This window comes from Pleuronectes platessa, chromosome 4 (assembly GCF_947347685.1).
Source record: "Pleuronectes platessa chromosome 4, fPlePla1.1, whole genome shotgun sequence".
NCBI lineage: Eukaryota > Metazoa > Chordata > Actinopteri > Pleuronectiformes > Pleuronectidae > Pleuronectes > Pleuronectes platessa.
Window position 1 is genome coordinate 24,203,734 of NC_070629.1, and position 16,504 is coordinate 24,220,237.

The 16,504-nt window shown below is 41.6% G+C and overlaps 5 protein-coding genes across 5 annotated transcripts; 3 read left to right on the top strand and 2 right to left on the bottom strand.

Moving 5' to 3' along the window:
• Positions 1 to 2: 2 nt before the first annotated feature.
• On the top strand, positions 3 to 2,049 carry c4h22orf39 (chromosome 4 C22orf39 homolog). The gene is made up of 3 exons (XM_053420580.1): positions 3 to 79; positions 791 to 958; positions 1,072 to 2,049. The coding sequence occupies exons 1-3, from the start codon at positions 50 to 52 to the stop codon at positions 1,198 to 1,200; spliced, it is 327 nt and encodes a 108-aa protein (XP_053276555.1). The 5' UTR covers positions 3 to 49; the 3' UTR covers positions 1,201 to 2,049.
• Positions 1,816 to 4,487, bottom strand: mrpl40 (mitochondrial ribosomal protein L40). Its single transcript, XM_053420579.1, has 5 exons — positions 4,318 to 4,487; positions 4,096 to 4,182; positions 3,218 to 3,373; positions 2,415 to 2,496; positions 1,816 to 2,289 (listed from the first exon to the last, which is right to left on the bottom strand). The coding sequence occupies exons 1-5, from the start codon at positions 4,377 to 4,379 to the stop codon at positions 2,065 to 2,067; spliced, it is 612 nt and encodes a 203-aa protein (XP_053276554.1). The 5' UTR covers positions 4,380 to 4,487; the 3' UTR covers positions 1,816 to 2,064.
• Positions 4,488 to 5,034: 547 nt separating this feature from the next.
• Positions 5,035 to 9,101, top strand: acaa2 (acetyl-CoA acyltransferase 2). Its single transcript, XM_053420672.1, has 10 exons — positions 5,035 to 5,256; positions 6,234 to 6,400; positions 6,495 to 6,623; positions 6,986 to 7,102; positions 7,239 to 7,386; positions 7,511 to 7,686; positions 7,767 to 7,896; positions 7,995 to 8,065; positions 8,221 to 8,375; positions 8,483 to 9,101. Exons 1-10 carry the CDS (start codon positions 5,241 to 5,243, stop codon positions 8,562 to 8,564), a joined length of 1,191 nt encoding a protein of 396 aa, XP_053276647.1. The 5' UTR covers positions 5,035 to 5,240; the 3' UTR covers positions 8,565 to 9,101.
• Positions 9,102 to 10,448: 1,347 nt separating this feature from the next.
• Positions 10,449 to 13,174, top strand: rpl6 (ribosomal protein L6). Its single transcript, XM_053421000.1, has 6 exons — positions 10,449 to 10,617; positions 10,722 to 10,820; positions 11,129 to 11,272; positions 12,542 to 12,590; positions 12,689 to 12,873; positions 12,985 to 13,174. Exons 1-6 carry the CDS (start codon positions 10,471 to 10,473, stop codon positions 13,135 to 13,137), a joined length of 777 nt encoding a protein of 258 aa, XP_053276975.1. The 5' UTR covers positions 10,449 to 10,470; the 3' UTR covers positions 13,138 to 13,174.
• A 680-nt stretch (positions 13,175 to 13,854) lies between these two features.
• Positions 13,855 to 16,270, bottom strand: dynll1 (dynein, light chain, LC8-type 1). Its single transcript, XM_053421001.1, has 3 exons — positions 16,148 to 16,270; positions 15,181 to 15,319; positions 13,855 to 14,227 (listed from the first exon to the last, which is right to left on the bottom strand). Exons 2-3 carry the CDS (start codon positions 15,310 to 15,312, stop codon positions 14,090 to 14,092), a joined length of 270 nt encoding a protein of 89 aa, XP_053276976.1. The 5' UTR covers positions 15,313 to 15,319; positions 16,148 to 16,270; the 3' UTR covers positions 13,855 to 14,089.
• Between the last annotated feature and the right edge of the window lie 234 nt (positions 16,271 to 16,504).

A 16,504-nucleotide genomic window follows, 5' to 3' on the forward strand; every position in this document is an offset into this window, starting at 1 on the left:
GTCACACCGGAAGTGTCCTTCCATTCAATCTTCCGCTGCTAAGTTAGCAATGGACCAATCTGGAGCAGTACCGTGGAGGGTAACTTATTAAAAACATTAACTATATTGTAAATTATGCTCTTAGCTCAATTACGTGATTCAATGTCTCCTGCCTTGATCTTAATCCTTAACCAAACTGTTAGCCAGGTGAGGAGCTAACCGATGCTAAAGGGGCAAAGTAACCTTAGCTAGCTGTCGATTAGCAGTGTCACACTCAACAGGAGGTTTAAACAGGAGCCCGCTGTTATTTACCTCGTGTATTGTGAACTGTGACATTTAATGATGCGCGTCAAATAAACACATGTAAACTGGATCATTGTACCTGAAGACTGGCGACCTTTGGTGACCTCAGGGGGGCGCTGTCAGAAAACAGTGACACACATCTGCTTTTGCATTATTAGGAAAAACAAGTATTTTCAATACAGCTTATTTTTGCATGTTATTTGCATGTAATTCAAGTTCTGTGTCAGAATGGCTCATTGTCAAAATCTCTTCACGATGCCAATATCCACTAAGAGTTGTATCTCCTCTGGTTTAATCACATCTGTTAGTGAAGACAAACAGTTTTAAATAATGCTGGAATGCAGGTTGATGCAGAATAAACCCTGAACCCTGTCACCCACTGTCTCACACGGAGCATGAGAGATGTAACAGATTGTGCAGCCTTTCAGAAACACAACAGAATCGGGTTAAAACCGAATCTTAACTAGATAAATCGGTGATGATCTCTGCCCTTGTCCGCTACCTGCAGCCCCCCCGGGTATGTGATGACTACTGGAGCGAATTCAGACACTGCAAAAGCTTGTGGAATCGCTTCCACCACTACTACACCCATGGAACCTCCCCGTCCTGCAAGCAGTGGAAAGTGGACTATCGTAACTGCAGCGAGTGGGAGAAACACAAAACCACCGAGGCAAAGGTGCGAATGCTTCCACCGAGTCTGCACATCACTTTTGAAATCCTCAAAGCTTCTCATGCGCTTACAAGCCAACTCACAAGAAAATATCCTTCTAAAATATTTCTGTATTGCAGGAAGCATTGCAGGCGAGTGAAAGGTGCAGAGTGGCCGAGCAGAGAAAGTTCCCCCCGGTGTGGAACCTGAGGAAAGACCCTCCCAGAGACTGGAACCTGCCCTTGAACCAGGGGAAGCCTCAGGACTAATGGATTTTAACCGGCTGTCTCTGCGGTGACCAGAGCAAAGTGAACTGAACATACGTAATATATTTCATTTCATGGACATAAAATCCCTATGAGCTACATGCTGGAGACTCTTGGTCACTCACTGTCATCGTGAATGGAGTTCAGAGAGCTGCTGTGTGGAAGCAGATGTGTACAGTATATTCAAACAGTGAGGGCAGCATCTAGTGGCCAATGATGAGGATGGCAACACATGAATTACATTATAATACCTGTTAAAGCACTTCTGTTTTCATAAGTAATAAGGTATCCACAGCTTTCGGAAACAGAAGCAGAGGATGGCTGCACTCAAACACTTGATTTAACACAGTTTGATATATTGTTCCTTGTTAGGGGAAGAGATATGGTTAAATCATACAATGGGTACTTACTCAGGATTGTATTTATGTCAACAAGTAATGGGTTGGCTGTGCATGGATTAAAACAATATTCTATACTAGAATGTACCAAGATTGTTTTGCATCAAGCAAAGTAGTCCTCTCTAAATTAACTTGTTTGGCTGTTTCTGATACTGTGTAGATTGTTGTTATTGATGCAGTAAGGTGAGCTCAGCTGTTAAGTTTCAACCAACAAATTGGATCAATAAAAAAAAATTCAGTTTTATTTTCTTTTTATGTTATACACAGAGATGTGAAAATGGGGGAAAACAAGTGATAATACAGACATGAGAGAGCAGAGGTGATGTCAGCTTCATACGCTGGATGAAAATTCACTCCTTGATCTTCACTGTTAGAAAAGCTGCATCCTGATTTATTGAATCATGTACAAACAAGGAAACACTAAATAAACAATAATACACAGTCTACACCCTCAGCTGTTTCCTGTCCATCACTGGGTGTACACTTTAGTGATGTCATTGTATTTCCCATCCGGAGCTTCATACGTCTTCGGCGGCGTGTAGGCAGGACCCTCGTGACTGAAGGGGAACAGGAGGGGGTCTGGCTTCAGCGCTGCCTGGTACAGCTCCTCCGACTCCAGCTTCAGCTCCTCCAGCGCTTCCCTCTGTGCCTCCAGAGCAAGTTCAACAACCTGCATCTCAGCCATGTGCTGCTCCTGCAAGATTAAAGGCAGATGAGCGAATCAAGCCTCCATTAACTGTACATGATGGAGAGCAGAGGCCAGAGGCAGCATTTTCTTTAAAAGCATTAGTGATGGAGGTGTAATCAGTAAGTAGTGACCTGTTTGTATAGACTCCACTCCTTCAGCAGCAGGGCTCGACCCTCGCTTTGTTCAAATGACAGCCTCGGTGTAGAGCGGTCCCTTTGTGAGAGACAAACAACTAGTTAGAGCCCTTTAGAGCAGCAAGGAAAGAACAAAGGGTGAGTCGAAGAAAAAAAGATGATACAAGAATACATGTCTATAAAATATATTAAAATTAGTCATTTTAATGTTGAGTTATTAGCCGGCCTTCAGCTGTTTAAATCCTGTGTAGAAAAACCAAATTCATACCAAAACACTTAAAAGGGCTAATAATAAAATAATCCTCAATAGAGCAGTGATTTGAGGCCCGTTGCATAATTTGTCTCTGGTCACTGAGGTCAGGTTTCCAGCTGTCTACAACATGTTGACTGGGGATACAGGAGGCAGAGAATTAGGTAAGTCACATCCTTGGATTAATGAATTTGCTCTCCCTGCTGTTTTCCTTGTGCAACAGGAGTTTCACACTGGTTCTGGACTTAGCACCAGCTGAGGAGTGAGAACATGTATCAAATGATCAATATGTGGCTTCTTTCCTTTTGGCAGTTACAATGTCAAGAGCTGAAATAGACCAGAACCAACGCAAAAGAGATGTTCATTGAGATGATTTAAATAATTTCTATTATATATAGTAGTTCAAATATCTAACATCAGCCTGGCATTAAAAACAAACAGTGTATTTTCTGTTTGTAGGAGATTACTACTGCCAGCCTCATTCTTTGAAGTACAATTTACTGTTACCTGACCCAACACTAGTTAGGGCTGTAAGTGAAATATGATGTACCTCGTTTCATCCAAGCATTTGGTTGGAGTGATGAAGTCCTCTATTGGGATGTATTCAGGAGGAACTTTTTCCAGCTTCTTCAGCTTCTTTTTCATCCGTTCTCTCAATAACTGGTCCCTTCTCGGGTCCACCTTCTTCTTCTTCTTGGGTTCCGCTCTACAGCACAGAACATCAAGCACAGCGCTATGTGAGCTCTTTCCATCACAAGTTACATGTTGAGACAGATCAGGGAAATCTAACAGTACAATACATGAAGTATATTCACTGATACTGTGACAGGAAACAAGATATGGTCTGGTCATAATATTTTTTGTTGCTTACTTGGAACAAAACTATTCGTTGTACACAGTCTTGACTAGACACCATCATACTCACCATCAAAATATTACATTAAAAGGTTCAGTGTGGCAAGAGATCTATTGGCAAAAATTGTTCCTGAAATAATCCTAGTGATGTTTTCACTAGTGTATTTCATCTAAATTGTAAAAAATTGTTGTTTCCTCTACCCTTTTTAGTTAAATCCTTTATATTTACATCAGGCGTGAGTCCTCACTATGGAGGCTGACATGTTTTTTATACAGTAGCCCAAAGAGGACAAAATAAACACCTTTTGAGTTTTTATGACAACTGAAGGTTTTCACAGGTTCTCTCATGTTTGGAAGGGGAGGGTGAGGTGAGGGGTATTCAGCTGCGACATTCAAAGTCACCACTAGATGTCACTAAATTCAACACACTGAACCTTTAAGTTTACAGTGACAATGCCGTAACGTTTGAGGACAGATTTGTTATGTTTGTTTATTGAACGGGTTGTTTATTTAGAAATAAACTACACATGTAAGTTCCAGACCAATACCTGTCTAGTTGAGTCTTGATCTTACCTCAGAGAAGCAGATGTCTTCAGTGTCATCACCGAAGCAAACCAGGGACTCCTGGAGACAACATGGAGAGGCGTTCCCGACAGGACGCTGCAAAGACAACATACAATGAAGGAACCAGTGTGTTGGTCGAGCACAGATCTGACAGCAGACACGTCTCCACTCAATAACCTTAGCTAGCCGCGTTAGCTCCGTGTAGCTAACTTCAGATCCCATCACACTTACCTTGACGCGGAGCTCGGTCGAGACAGAACCCTGCAGACACAGCGCGATAAAGACAGAGACATGTTTCCACTGCGTCTGCGTTCAATTTGAACTCATACTGAAGAAACGCTCACATGTAGCCTCACATCACTGGTTTGTCCCTTTGCCTGGGTGAGCGGTGGCGCAGGGTGATGACGTTTGGCAGTTTCGCAATTTGACCAGACGCACTTTCGAGTGTTTTATTCTGCGTTTGTAAATAAATAAACCTCGTTAGATAAAAAGAAGACTCACATCAAACTTTAAGTAAAAGCTAAAGAGGTTAAATTTTTTAATTTTGAATCGAAGCATATATCAAGCAAAATCATTTAAGGGATTTATAACGAATATTGAATATTACTGCATCTTCTATTAACTTATAGATACAAATAGATGTATTCTGTAACTGTACAAACATATTCTCGGGCTGAAATTCAAAAATCATCTAAGCATACAAACTGGACAAAGTATTCAGTTTGAAGATAGAGACATTTATCCATGTTTTGGCAATGATTAGGTAAAGAAAGATATTCAATTCTTTGTGGAATGGACTTTTTTCAATGAGAAAATTCAACATAAAAAAATTAACTTTTCCACCGAGAACTGCGTCAAAATGACAAAGAATTACGGATAAAACACATTACACCCCAGCCCAGAGGGTGGCGGTAATGCGCCAATAAGTTGCCTGACGACCCTCAAAGCCTTGTTAAGAAGAAGAAAAAGAAGCGGTGATAGCAGTAGAAGAAGAAGAAGTGCAGCGTCTCTGCTCTGGCTCAGAATTTGGGGGAAAGGTCGCAGCAGTGTCCGGTCCTTGTATTGACTCTGGACGCTCCACAGTGTCACATCAAATAAAGCAGAGGAGAAGGTTGAACGTGGCAGTGGAGGTTTGTTGAATCATCATCATCATCATGGCTCTTCTCAGAGGTTAGTAAACACGTCCCAGCTCTGCTACAACCACACACTGTGTAGGAGACACACAAACTGCTGCTGCACTTTGTTAGCAGCTCTGCACATGTCACATTTGCTCAATAGTGTTATTATCAGTGTATTCACACGAATTGTCCTCACTTTAAACTGTTTTTTTTTATTTTAAAATATGTGGGATCACGTCACAGCAATATAGGTAAAAGGTGACAAGATGGAGTCATTCACAGCTCTTTTGTCATTGCACAACTTTCCACACTTATGCAAATTATAAAAATTTGAAGCTGATTCATAACCTCTTGTAACAACATGGATATAAAAGCCTGTTTACTTTTCACCAAAAAAAATAAAAGCTCACAATCTCAAAAAACATTATCTGTAATTACTGTATTATTCTATTTTTATACTTGTTGAATGTTTTGTTTCAGTCTGGTATAATTTTTCTAGCTACATGATATTATAGCAATCTGAACTAAATCAAAAGACCAGGGAAGTGTCTACACATTGACAGTCAACATTTACACTTGATCCCCTGTTGACACTGTGTCTGATTAGAATCTTAAAAAAAACACACATTAACACTTTTTTTCCAGATAGAGATAAAGATCTGATTTCACTCTGAATGACCCAACAAGTGTAAAAACTTCAAATTAAACATTATTTTATTTTAGTAGATTGATTCCAATATAACTTTTATAAAGCTCAACAGACATATTTTCAATAAATCTCCATACTCCCTGAACAATAATAGTTTTTATATTCATGTGAAATATTGTGGTGGTATACTTTACTTTGACAAATTAAAATTCAGTAGTAGTTGGTCCCGCTATTCCTGTTTCAAGCATCTGATGTCATTTCCTCCATCATCCTCTGCATCTCAGTCCACTGGCTGCTAGTAAATCCTCACTATGTGTTCTGGCTGTGGTTTAATGGTGGGAGCTGCTGTCACTGCACTAAACTGCTCCCTTTCTCTACAGGTGTATTTATTGTAGCCGCTAAGCGCACTCCGTTCGGTACCTATGGTGGAGTGCTGAGGGATCACAGTGCCACAGATTTGGCCGAGCATGCCGCCAAAGCCGCCCTCGCTGCAGGGGCCGTCGCACCAGAGCTCATCAACAGTGTCATCATGGGTAATGTCATGCAGGTAACTAAAATCCAACATGCCAGTGGTCACATTCAAAAAGTGCCTTTTTTTGTGTTGACTAGTGTTGTGTCTTCTTCTAACCCTCTAACTTCAGAGCTCATCAGATGCACCCTACATCGCTCGTCACGTGGGTCTGAGGTGTGGGGTTCCAATCCCAGTTCCTGCACTCACTGTGAACAGACTGTGTGGATCTGGTTTCCAGGCCGTCATCAGTGGTGCTCAGGTAAAAACTCCAGCACAAACAAAAATATGTCTGGAATACAAATGTACAATAAACCATAGTAGTAAACACTAAGTGGTCACTTTATTACATAAACAGGTACAGTCTAATACAATCCAACACAACTGTTTTACTTTTATACTACTTGTTTTGTACAGTTTTTGTTGATACTGCTGTAGAAAGGGTTAACTGCATTGCATCATGTGGTGTTTCTAATATTTTCTACATAAACACAAAATGAAGAAATATTCAAAACACTTCTCAATAAACCAAGTCCAATACTTTTAACTATGACCCCAAAGAGGTTGACTGATCTTTTGCCTTGGTGCTCCAAAACAAAAACCTTGTACTCTGTGTGTTTGCAGGAGATTTGCCTGAAGGAGTCGGAGGTGGTGCTGTGTGGAGGCTCAGAGAACATGAGCCAGGCTCCGTACGCTGCTCGCAACATACGATTCGGTACAAAGTTCGGATTCGATCTTAAGGTTGGCTTTTGATTGATTTTCTTCTACTTATTATTCCCCAAATATAAATGTACATGGACCCTTGTGATTTTCATAGAAGCAGCTTTGTTGAACCTCAGAAACTTGAACAAAAAGCTCCTCTATGTCTGTCTGACAGCTGGAGGACACTTTGTGGGCTGGTCTGACCGACCTGCACATCAAAATCCCGATGGGCATCACGGCAGAAAACCTTGCAGACAAATACGAGATCACACGCCAAGACTGTGACAACTACGCATTCCAGACGCAGCAAAGATGGAAGGCCGGTAAGATGGTCTTTTCATCGCCTGCTCGCCTTCCACATAATAACATGGAAATATATGGTTTTTCAGAAGAAAGACTGGTATTTGCTCAGGCTCAGTATAAACAGCACGATTTTTCTATTCACAGCTCATGAAGCTGGTCACTACACAGCAGAGATTGCTCCCATTGATGTGAAAGCCAAGAAAGGCAAAGTGTCCATGGCTCAGGACGAACACCCCCGGCCTCAGACCACGTTAGAACAGATGGCCAAACTGCCCACCGTCTTCAAAAAGGGGGGGACGGTCACTGCTGCCAATGCTTCGGTGAGTTAAAGCCTGAGGTGCTGTCTACTGTTTACATGTGTATATGAGTCTGATCTGAACACTCTCTGCCTCACCTCCAGGGTGTATCTGACGGTGCTGCTGCGTTGGTGATTGCAAGTGAAGATGCGCTGAAGGAGCATAATCTCACTCCACTGGCCAGAATCGTGTCCTATCACGTGTCAGGCTGTGACCCGAGCATTATGGGAATTGGTGAGTGACACCACTGTCTTGAAGATGCGGTTTAATCTGCTAGAGGCTTAAAAAGTGTTGTGGTATTTGACCTGATCTCTTTCTATGAATCATCTTAGGTCCCGTCCCAGCGATCACAGAAGCTCTTAAAAAAGCCGGTCTGACTCTCAACGATATGGATCTAGTGGAGGTTTGTTACCTGTGAAAAACATATGTGAGGTCCTCTGTGTGGGAGTAGGAGGAACTCAATATGGAAATAGTAAAGATCCGTTAGGTTGAGTGTGGTTTTGAATCCTCCGATTTTAATTACTAAGTTGTTCCACCGATGCTGTTTGCTCTGCACAGGTGAACGAGGCGTTTGCTCCTCAGTTCCTGGCCGTGTCTAAGGCTCTTGGTCTGGATCCAGAGAAAAGCAACGTTAACGGTGGGGCCATTGCCATCGGACATCCTCTCGGTGCTTCTGGAGCCCGCATCACAGGTCACCTGGTTCATGAGCTCAGGTAACCTTGTCATTTGTAATTATAAATATATACTGTCTATATACAGCTAATCTTCTGAGATGTTGGCACTTTGAGAAGCTCTGAATAATGCTCTTTGTTTTTGACAGACGGCGAGGAGGCAGGTACGCCGTTGGCTCCGCCTGCATCGGTGGAGGTCAGGGCATCGCCATCATCCTGGAACGGTGCTGAGGGGAGCTGCTGCCAGTATCAGAAGAATGTCTGTAGAAGAATGTTAAACCCAATTTCTCCACTCCAATAAAAGTGAAATTCAGTCGACATACGCTAAAGAGATTTTCTTGCACATACACACAAAATGGTCAATGTGCTAACCTCATTTCTTGTGATTAACTCCTCTGATTCAGACTTTTGATACAAAATGAAAAATAAATGTTTCAGTCCAGTGTTGCCAGTGAAAACAAAACACTAACTCCTGTGTGAGACCATTGTACCAGAGTGCAGCAGGAGACTGTTTTCTTTATGTGCCTAAAAGACAGAGGTGACTCCTTGTTAGCATTAACCCATGTAGCCTATTAATAACTTACAAATACAGTTTGTGTGCTGTTAGAGTGACGTTTGAAGAAACTCCAGAAAACTCATGTTGTCATCTTTATGCTCTTTATCTCACTTTTATCAGGGTTTTTATTGTCAGAAAATATGTTTGCTTTTGTATTTCTGTGTTGACCTCAAACAGAATTTTGGAAAAATAAATTTAAGTTTTCATCAGCAGCTCTTGATTGTACACGTGGATTTTTTGTCATTTAACAGAGAACCATTTGTCATTTTTATTTTAGTCCTAAGGGTAATTCATGTTCAGACAAATTACTATTGTAATTCTGTAAACATAGGATTATATAGTTTTACTTCTTCTTAATATATTGTAATTCATATATTGAACATCAAACACTCTGCACAATACGCCCCACGTTAAAGGAAAATAAGCTTTGATGCTTTGCTGTTGCCAAGGATTTTTAGTAAGAATTGTTTATGCTTCAGGGAAATATTGAAAATCTAAAATAATTTAGAAATATTAATTTGGATACACTAAAGTAGAAGTATGTTCACCGTTTATCTTGAAGTATTAGTTGATATTTTTTAAATGTACATCAAATATGTATCATTTTCTTTTTAGTGTACATCAAATCTTAATGTATATTTTTTAATTTTGTAAGTGTACATTGAGGATAGAGGACAAATGTGAATAGGACTACAAATACCACAAGGCCTAGAGCTCCCTGACAGGCGACGCACTTACGTCAACGTAATGCTGCAGCGTCCTTATAAACGTCACATCCCCGGATGTCGGTCTTTTTTTCATAGCTAAGGTAAGACTGCCTTGCTTCGTGTTACTGTGGGAATCAAATCTACGTTCATCTGCGCTACAGAATAAAAACTACAGTTAAAACGCACCAGGAGACGAATCTGCGTGTTTAGACGAAGCTTCAGATGTGATTATTACAGAGATTTATCCGCCATTGGTCGATATAATGAAGAGTTTGGTGCATCGGCAGCACCAGGCCGGCGGCTAGCCTTCGTGCTGTGTGTAACGTTAGCTAGCATGCTAATAGAAACGTGTTGTTCCGCGTTGTCTTCGGGTGGTTTTAAACTTCCACGTCTGATGCCACGCACTTGAGTTTTATTTTTATTTTAAACAATTTATTGTTTTTTAGTCAAGTGGTTGTAAAACCTGTTTAGAGACTGTACTGTCCGTGGTGCTAGCTGCTAGCTACCAGTACTTCATGCCCCCGCTGCACTGGCGTGAACTGTGGTGCTAAGAACTCACCATTATCATTATAGTAGTTTTAATTCCTGCTCATTAATGCACACTATGAATATTTACTATCAGGCTGCCATTCATTGTTGTCACTGGTACAGTGGGAGTTTTCTTAAAGCTCTGTACACAGTGTAATGTTTTGTGTTTTTATTAAGCAACAACCAGGAAGTGTGTTTTTATAACAATACAATAATAATCCAGAAATGCTGTTCCATATTTAGTGAGCACATTATTTTAAGGCTTGGGAACTTTTTAAAGAAAGTACTGCATCATCTCAAATCATGTGCAATTGTTAAGCTGACTTCTTTTTTTAATTTGCTTCAGATGGCCGAGGGTGACAAAGTGGCTGTCAAGAGGAAGCACGGGAGCCGGAACCCGGTTCTGGCCCGGGGTATCGGCCGGTACTCCCGATCCGCCATGTTCGGCCGCCGGGCAATGTACAAGCGGAAGACCAAGACCACCGAGACCAAGGTGAGGGCAGATACACAACCTGCTAAATGACCTGCAAGACGTAACAAATTGACCCACATAAGCTGAGATTGTCCTGTTTTGATCCTCATGGGCTCTTGTTACAGGTGGAGAAAAAGCTGAAGGCGAGACCCCAGTTCACTGTTGTGAAGACTGTTGGAGGAGACAAAAATGGAGGCACACGTGTTGTCAAACGGCGTAAGATGGTGAGTGACATGTCTACCAGTCTTTCCTTTCAGAATTGATTCTGTTCATATCAATGACAGATGAAACTCTAGATATATTTATGTGAACAGACACAGAAGGCAACAGAGTTACACACTTAAAGCAATCAGCGGCTGCTCTGCTGGATTGAATACATTCTTTTAGTTTCTATTCTCCATCATTCTGGAAGATCCTTATCAGTCCATATTCTAGACACACCATCTATACCAAAAAGCAAGAGTAGAATATATATTTTATTTCAATTTGTGAAGGAAAAATGTATAATGCCATATATTTTTTCCACCTGTAGCCCCGTTACTACCCCACGGAGGATGTTCCCCGTAAACTGAAGAGCCACGGAAAGAAGCCTTTCAGCCAGCACAAGAGGAAGCTGCGTGCATCCATCACCCCAGGAAATGTCCTCATTCTGCTCACTGGTCGCCACCGTGGAAAGGTGAGAACCTTTGCGCACAGGTCTTGATATCAACTCAAATTTTCTCTTGAATTGGCAGAAATGACCTGCATAGTGTTTGTAGAGCGTTGGAACTTGTCAGGTCAATATGGAAAGCTCCTTGTATGACTGGGTGCAGAACTAATGTTCAAAGTTTACAGTCCAGTGTGGATTTAAGGAGCAGGTAATCTGTGTTTACAGAACTAAAACCAGATCTCTAACTTTCATATTACACAAAAAAGTTTGATTTGATGCTGACTTGCATCATTAGAGGGTTTAGACTGTCAAGGCATGATCAGATCCAGATGTTAACAACTGGACAGCTCCAGTCGGATATAAACCTTGATTGGATTCCCACGTATAACCATCCTGTACTTAATGCAGATGATTTCTGTTGGGCATTATAAACGCATTACATCATGGCCAAGACTTCAGTGATCTAGCTAGATCAGGTTGACTGTATGCAGGAACACTTAAAACGATTTTTGACAGTGAGGTCATTACATTACTGGTAATTCATTGTAGTTGATAACTAGTTTTATAGCAAGACTTCTAAATGACAGTTTCATGGATGAACTTGCAGTTGACGTCAGTGGTCACCTAGAAACGTGGTTTCGAAAGATGATTTATTATTGAACAAAGGACTCGGGTCGAAACCAAATTTGAAACCCAATGCAAATCAAATCCCACTTGTGCTGTTTTTTAACTTGATTCATTATCTGTGCAAATTTAGTCACCAATTGTGATTGACTTGTATTTTTACTGATTGTCATAGATAAAGCAGTTTCAAATGAACGCATGTCCTCACAATTCGTAGGAGTTACAGTATCAGAAGATATTAGCCGGTTATAAGAAATGTGCATCTCTATTGTGCATGAAACATTTCTGTTGAAGGACACATTGTTGGTTTAATATCAGTGTAATTACACACCCACGGTACCACAGACGTACCTCCCACACTCGAACACTACACTGGCAAGTTGTGAAGCAAGTATGCCCACACAGACTGAGCAGGGGCTGACCTAGATACTATTTCAGCTATTAAACTGACAGGTAAAGAGCCCCCTCAATTAAAACCAGTGTCAAGTAGGTTTATATTTTTCCTTTTCTAAATAGCCATGCATTCAAGTAGTTTGCAGCTATTGTCTCCAAATGGCAAAAATGTGACTTTCCTTTTTTGCTTACTTAGTTGGTACTAAATACTGTATACAGTGGTTGATGCATCAATTGTTTGCCTGTGCAGCCTAAATCAATGCCACTGTTCTCTTTTAGCGCGTGGTCTTCCTGAAGCAGCTCTCAAGTGGTCTCCTGCTCGTCACTGGTAGGTGGTGGTTAATTGAATATTGATTATTCCTCTTTATTTCACAGTAGTAGCACTGTTGGCTCAATGTTTATTTTGCTTCATTGTTCCTCTTTTAGGCCCTCTTGCTTTGAACAGAGTCCCCCTGCGCAGGGCTCACCAGAAGTTTTGCATTGCCACCAACACAAAAGTCGACATCTCTGGCATGAAGATCCCCAAGACCCTGAATGATGCCTACTTCAAGAAGAAGAAGCTGAGGAGGCCCCGTCACCAGGAAGGAGAGATCTTTGACACAGAAAAGGAGGTGAGCTAACATGGATGTTGTCTCAGAATACACCATTTCATTCATTTTCTATGAGACGTGGAGCTTCCAGTTTGATTCCTACCTGACTTTGGTCGTCTTCTTCATTTGTAGAAGTACCAGCTGACAGAGCAGAGGAAGACGGACCAGAAGGCCGTTGACGCTCAACTCCTGCCCCTTATTAAGAAAACCCCTCAGCTGAAGGGATACCTGCGCTCCAGCTTCTGTCTGTCTAGCGGTGTTTTCCCCCACAAGCTGGTTTTCTAAATGTGTTAAATAAAGAGTACCACCATCTTAAACAATCTCCTGACTTGTTTGTTGTGACTTTTGTACATATTCTACCCAAACCTTTACTCTGCAATCCGTGTACAGCTGTTCTCCCAACATAAGGGTTTCCAGGGCTGTAGTATATATTTCATTTTTAAATTAAGGATTGGCAAGATTTAATGAAGCGTGGAAGCAATTTGAGCCCATTAGCCATCTGACGACATTACGTTATGGCAAATATTTTGGGGCTTATGGTGTAGATTATGGGTCTCTGGAGTCCATATCTGTTTACAGTCAGAATAGTTTTTTGATCAAATGTGTTTTCATAAAAGCACCATCCTTTTTTTTTAGGTGTTCAGTGTCCAGATGACTCCTCCGCTCCTCAGATTTACCTGTAGGCAACTAAAGCCTGACTAAACGTTTTGGCTGTGGGCCATGAACATAGAACCAACTATTTAAGGTTAAAGTGCTTCAGTAAACAATTCCTGAAATCAGTTGTATGAAGTATTCAGCTTCCCTCAGTTTTATTTTATTATACAGGTAGTGTTAGCATGTCATATGGACTCAATGCAATTTTATTTCATCCTACAGCTTTAAATGTCAATACCACCACCAGATGTACTTCCAAGAACAGAAGTACCTGGTCATTTGGGATTCTAATCATTGGTATATAATCATTTAATGCAATAAAGTGACCACACATTGGACCCAGACAGCTTAACAGCTATGCTTTAATTAAAAAAATGACATGTCATGTAACAAGACAAAAATAAATAGAAGTGTTTCATCTCTTTAACATGGCCACGTTTTTTTAATCCTTAAAAACAGAACAAAGTAGAAAGCAGCACAGAAAAAGGCAGCGGCCCCTTGCCAAGGAATGATAAGTGCCTTTGTCGAGTCAGTCAGTACTGTATGTATGGTCAGCTGGTGTTTAAAAAAACCAACACGATCATCAGCCGGACTTGAACAGCAGGATGGCCACCTGACCCAAGTAGAAGTAAATGAAATGCTTGGTCTCGTGAGTCACGTAGCTGCCAAAGTTCCTCCCGACGATGCAATGCCAGGTCGGGTTGTATTTCTTGTCGAACTCCTGTAAGGGACATTTTTGGAAGGGGGTTAGGGTTGTCTATCTCCAAGCAAGAATACATTTAATTAAAGCATGTAACACAGAAAGTGAAAACAACTGACAAAACACATTTGTCATTAATTATTTTAAAGGTTACATCACAACGAACACACTTAACATTGCTGCTGTGTGACATGAACTCTACATCCTTCCTTAAGTAAAAATCAAAACGAATGGTATTTTCCCCAGGAAATACAAATCTCTTTATGGCCAAGACTAAATTCTACATATGAACACACCCAAAATATTTTCCTTTCATTGTCAGTAATGACGCCACTGAGTGGAAATATTTTGTTTTAGCTGTGTGTTTAGAGCTAGACACACAACATTGTGGTAAGTGTGCCCTCCCAACTGAAAACGCATATTGTAATAAGACCAGAATTCTGGATTTTTGCCCTAGTGTGGTTGTGATCGTAATTCTAAAGGGTTATTTAGGTCTGAGCAGCTAAATTATACTCAAGGGACTTTGAATTCCCCCTAAGACTAACTGATAAGTGCCAATTTTGCAAAAGCACCCTATAAACTAAAACATTAAGTCTACATCACAAAATCGACTTAATGTGTTCGTTTATCAACACTGAAGATGACGAACACTAAGTCATATCCGTGTGAAAGTGTCTGTAGGACCGGGGGTGTGTCCCTTCCTGCTCAGGAACAGGAATGTCATCTCTGGAGAGAAAAATGTGTCTTGTTCCTCGGGAAGTGCGGAGAGACAGCTTACATATACCAGTAATACCAGTTTTGGTGTGTGACATGGATGATAAGCGAGGGGTTGTAAAAGATAATGGATTTACATCACTGGCACTTGGAGCTGAAATAATGGATTTGATGAAAGTTGCATGGTGGCAACGTAATTCCTGAAGGGATCTGAACGGAGGATGTGCCGGATGCAGAGGCGGCCTCTTTTGTTTCCGTACCTTCTTGATGAACGCAGCGATGTCCTTCTCGATGTTGTACTTCTCCAGGGCCTGGGTGGCACACTCCACCGCGTCCTGCTGCATGTCCTCCGACATGTCGGCGTTCTTGATCACTGCTTTTCTGTCAGACATGGTTGCCCTGGGAAACCAAAACACAGCGGAGGATTCATCATCAGCTTCTCAAGCGCAGTTTTACACACACACACACACACACACACACACACACACACACACACACACACACACACACACACACACACACACACACACACACACACACACACACACACACACACACACACACACACATCACCATCGATGGATTCAAATGATCGTGTGTAACCAGAGGGGTCTCATGGGAGAGTAAGGCGGAGGACATAAAATGGCTGGTGACGCTGTAATTACATAACAACGAGCACACAATATCTTAACTTGCCATTTCTACCAAGTGTTGCGTAACAACTTCCATCAGCTGAGAGCTCCCGGGGAGATGCGCTCTCTGCGTAGTTTCTATAGATACGCACGACATTTGCGACGTTCGCCTACGATCCACCGGAGCTTTTTTTATTTATTTATTATTTATTTATTTATTTGATTTAAACGCGAAGCCAGTGAAATACGAGGCAGCGAAATGGAGCCAGGCTGCTGCGACCGCATCGCGTCGGACAGAAGCAACGTTACAAACACAGCAGAGATCCTTCGAGGTGCCGATGGAAAAATAATAAATAAATAAAAACAGCGTTTGACAAACAAGTGACTTTACGTTTTTGTGGTGTTAGTCGACACAGAGAGGGGGGGGGTTGTTTTTTTGTTTTTGCTAGCAACACATCGCCACATGCATTCTGTCCGATGCTCATTCATCCAGCGAAAGGAAGAAAAACACCATCACATTTTCACAGCTACCACTTTTAAAGAGGATTAAATCAGACATCGTGCATTTCCCCGCGTGTTGATTCGGTATATTTACCTCCTGCGCTGCTGCTTGCTCGGGTTAAAGAGAGATGACCGCTGCTGTGCTGACAACTCCCGCGAACTGCCTGACACAAAAGTGATGTGGGTGTAGCGGCTGCAGCCTGCCAGGCTCGCCACCTTCCCATTGGCTGGTATAAATGAACGGGGCGAGTGGATTGGCTGGACGGAGTCTATCTATCGGGTGTTTGTGGCAGCATTTTATTTCAACCCATCATGCCTTGCGACTCGACGGTTACCGCGGCGACCGTAGTAAACAGCTGCACCGGAGAAAAGCGTTGTTTCATGTTTTCGTCACCACGTAGAAAACATATGATTGTTATTGTTTTGTTTATTTGTTTGAGGGGTTTTAGAG

What these genes read in the sequence shown, in the direction of transcription:
- c4h22orf39 (XM_053420580.1), top strand. Translation starts at nt 50, where the DNA reads ATGGACCAATCTGGAGCAGTACCGTGGAGG. An exon ending in CTGGAGCAGTACCGTGGAGG is followed by an intron (nt 80 to 790) that starts GTAACTTATTAA and finishes CGCTACCTGCAG; the next exon opens with CCCCCCCGGGTATGTGATGA. An exon ending in ACAAAACCACCGAGGCAAAG is followed by an intron (nt 959 to 1,071) that starts GTGCGAATGCTT and finishes TCTGTATTGCAG; the next exon opens with GAAGCATTGCAGGCGAGTGA.
- mrpl40 (XM_053420579.1), bottom strand. Translation starts at nt 4,379, where the DNA reads ATGTCTCTGTCTTTATCGCGCTGTGTCTGCAGGGTTCTGTCTCGACCG. An exon ending in AAGACATCTGCTTCTCTGAG is followed by an intron (nt 3,374 to 4,095) that starts GTAAGATCAAGA and finishes TCTGTGCTGTAG; the next exon opens with AGCGGAACCCAAGAAGAAGA. An exon ending in AGTGGAGTCTATACAAACAG is followed by an intron (nt 2,290 to 2,414) that starts GTCACTACTTAC and finishes TTAATCTTGCAG; the next exon opens with GAGCAGCACATGGCTGAGAT.
- rpl6 (XM_053421000.1), top strand. Translation starts at nt 10,471, where the DNA reads ATGGCCGAGGGTGACAAAGTGGCTGTCAAGAGGAAGCACGGGAGCCGG. An exon ending in CTGGTCGCCACCGTGGAAAG is followed by an intron (nt 11,273 to 12,541) that starts GTGAGAACCTTT and finishes GTTCTCTTTTAG; the next exon opens with CGCGTGGTCTTCCTGAAGCA. An exon ending in TCTTTGACACAGAAAAGGAG is followed by an intron (nt 12,874 to 12,984) that starts GTGAGCTAACAT and finishes CTTCATTTGTAG; the next exon opens with AAGTACCAGCTGACAGAGCA.
- acaa2 (XM_053420672.1), top strand. An exon ending in CCCGAGCATTATGGGAATTG is followed by an intron (nt 7,897 to 7,994) that starts GTGAGTGACACC and finishes GAATCATCTTAG; the next exon opens with GTCCCGTCCCAGCGATCACA. An exon ending in CACCTGGTTCATGAGCTCAG is followed by an intron (nt 8,376 to 8,482) that starts GTAACCTTGTCA and finishes TGTTTTTGACAG; the next exon opens with ACGGCGAGGAGGCAGGTACG.
- dynll1 (XM_053421001.1), bottom strand. Translation starts at nt 15,312, where the DNA reads ATGTCTGACAGAAAAGCAGTGATCAAGAACGCCGACATGTCGGAGGAC. An exon ending in TCGCTGCGTTCATCAAGAAG is followed by an intron (nt 14,228 to 15,180) that starts GTACGGAAACAA and finishes TGTCCCTTACAG; the next exon opens with GAGTTCGACAAGAAATACAA.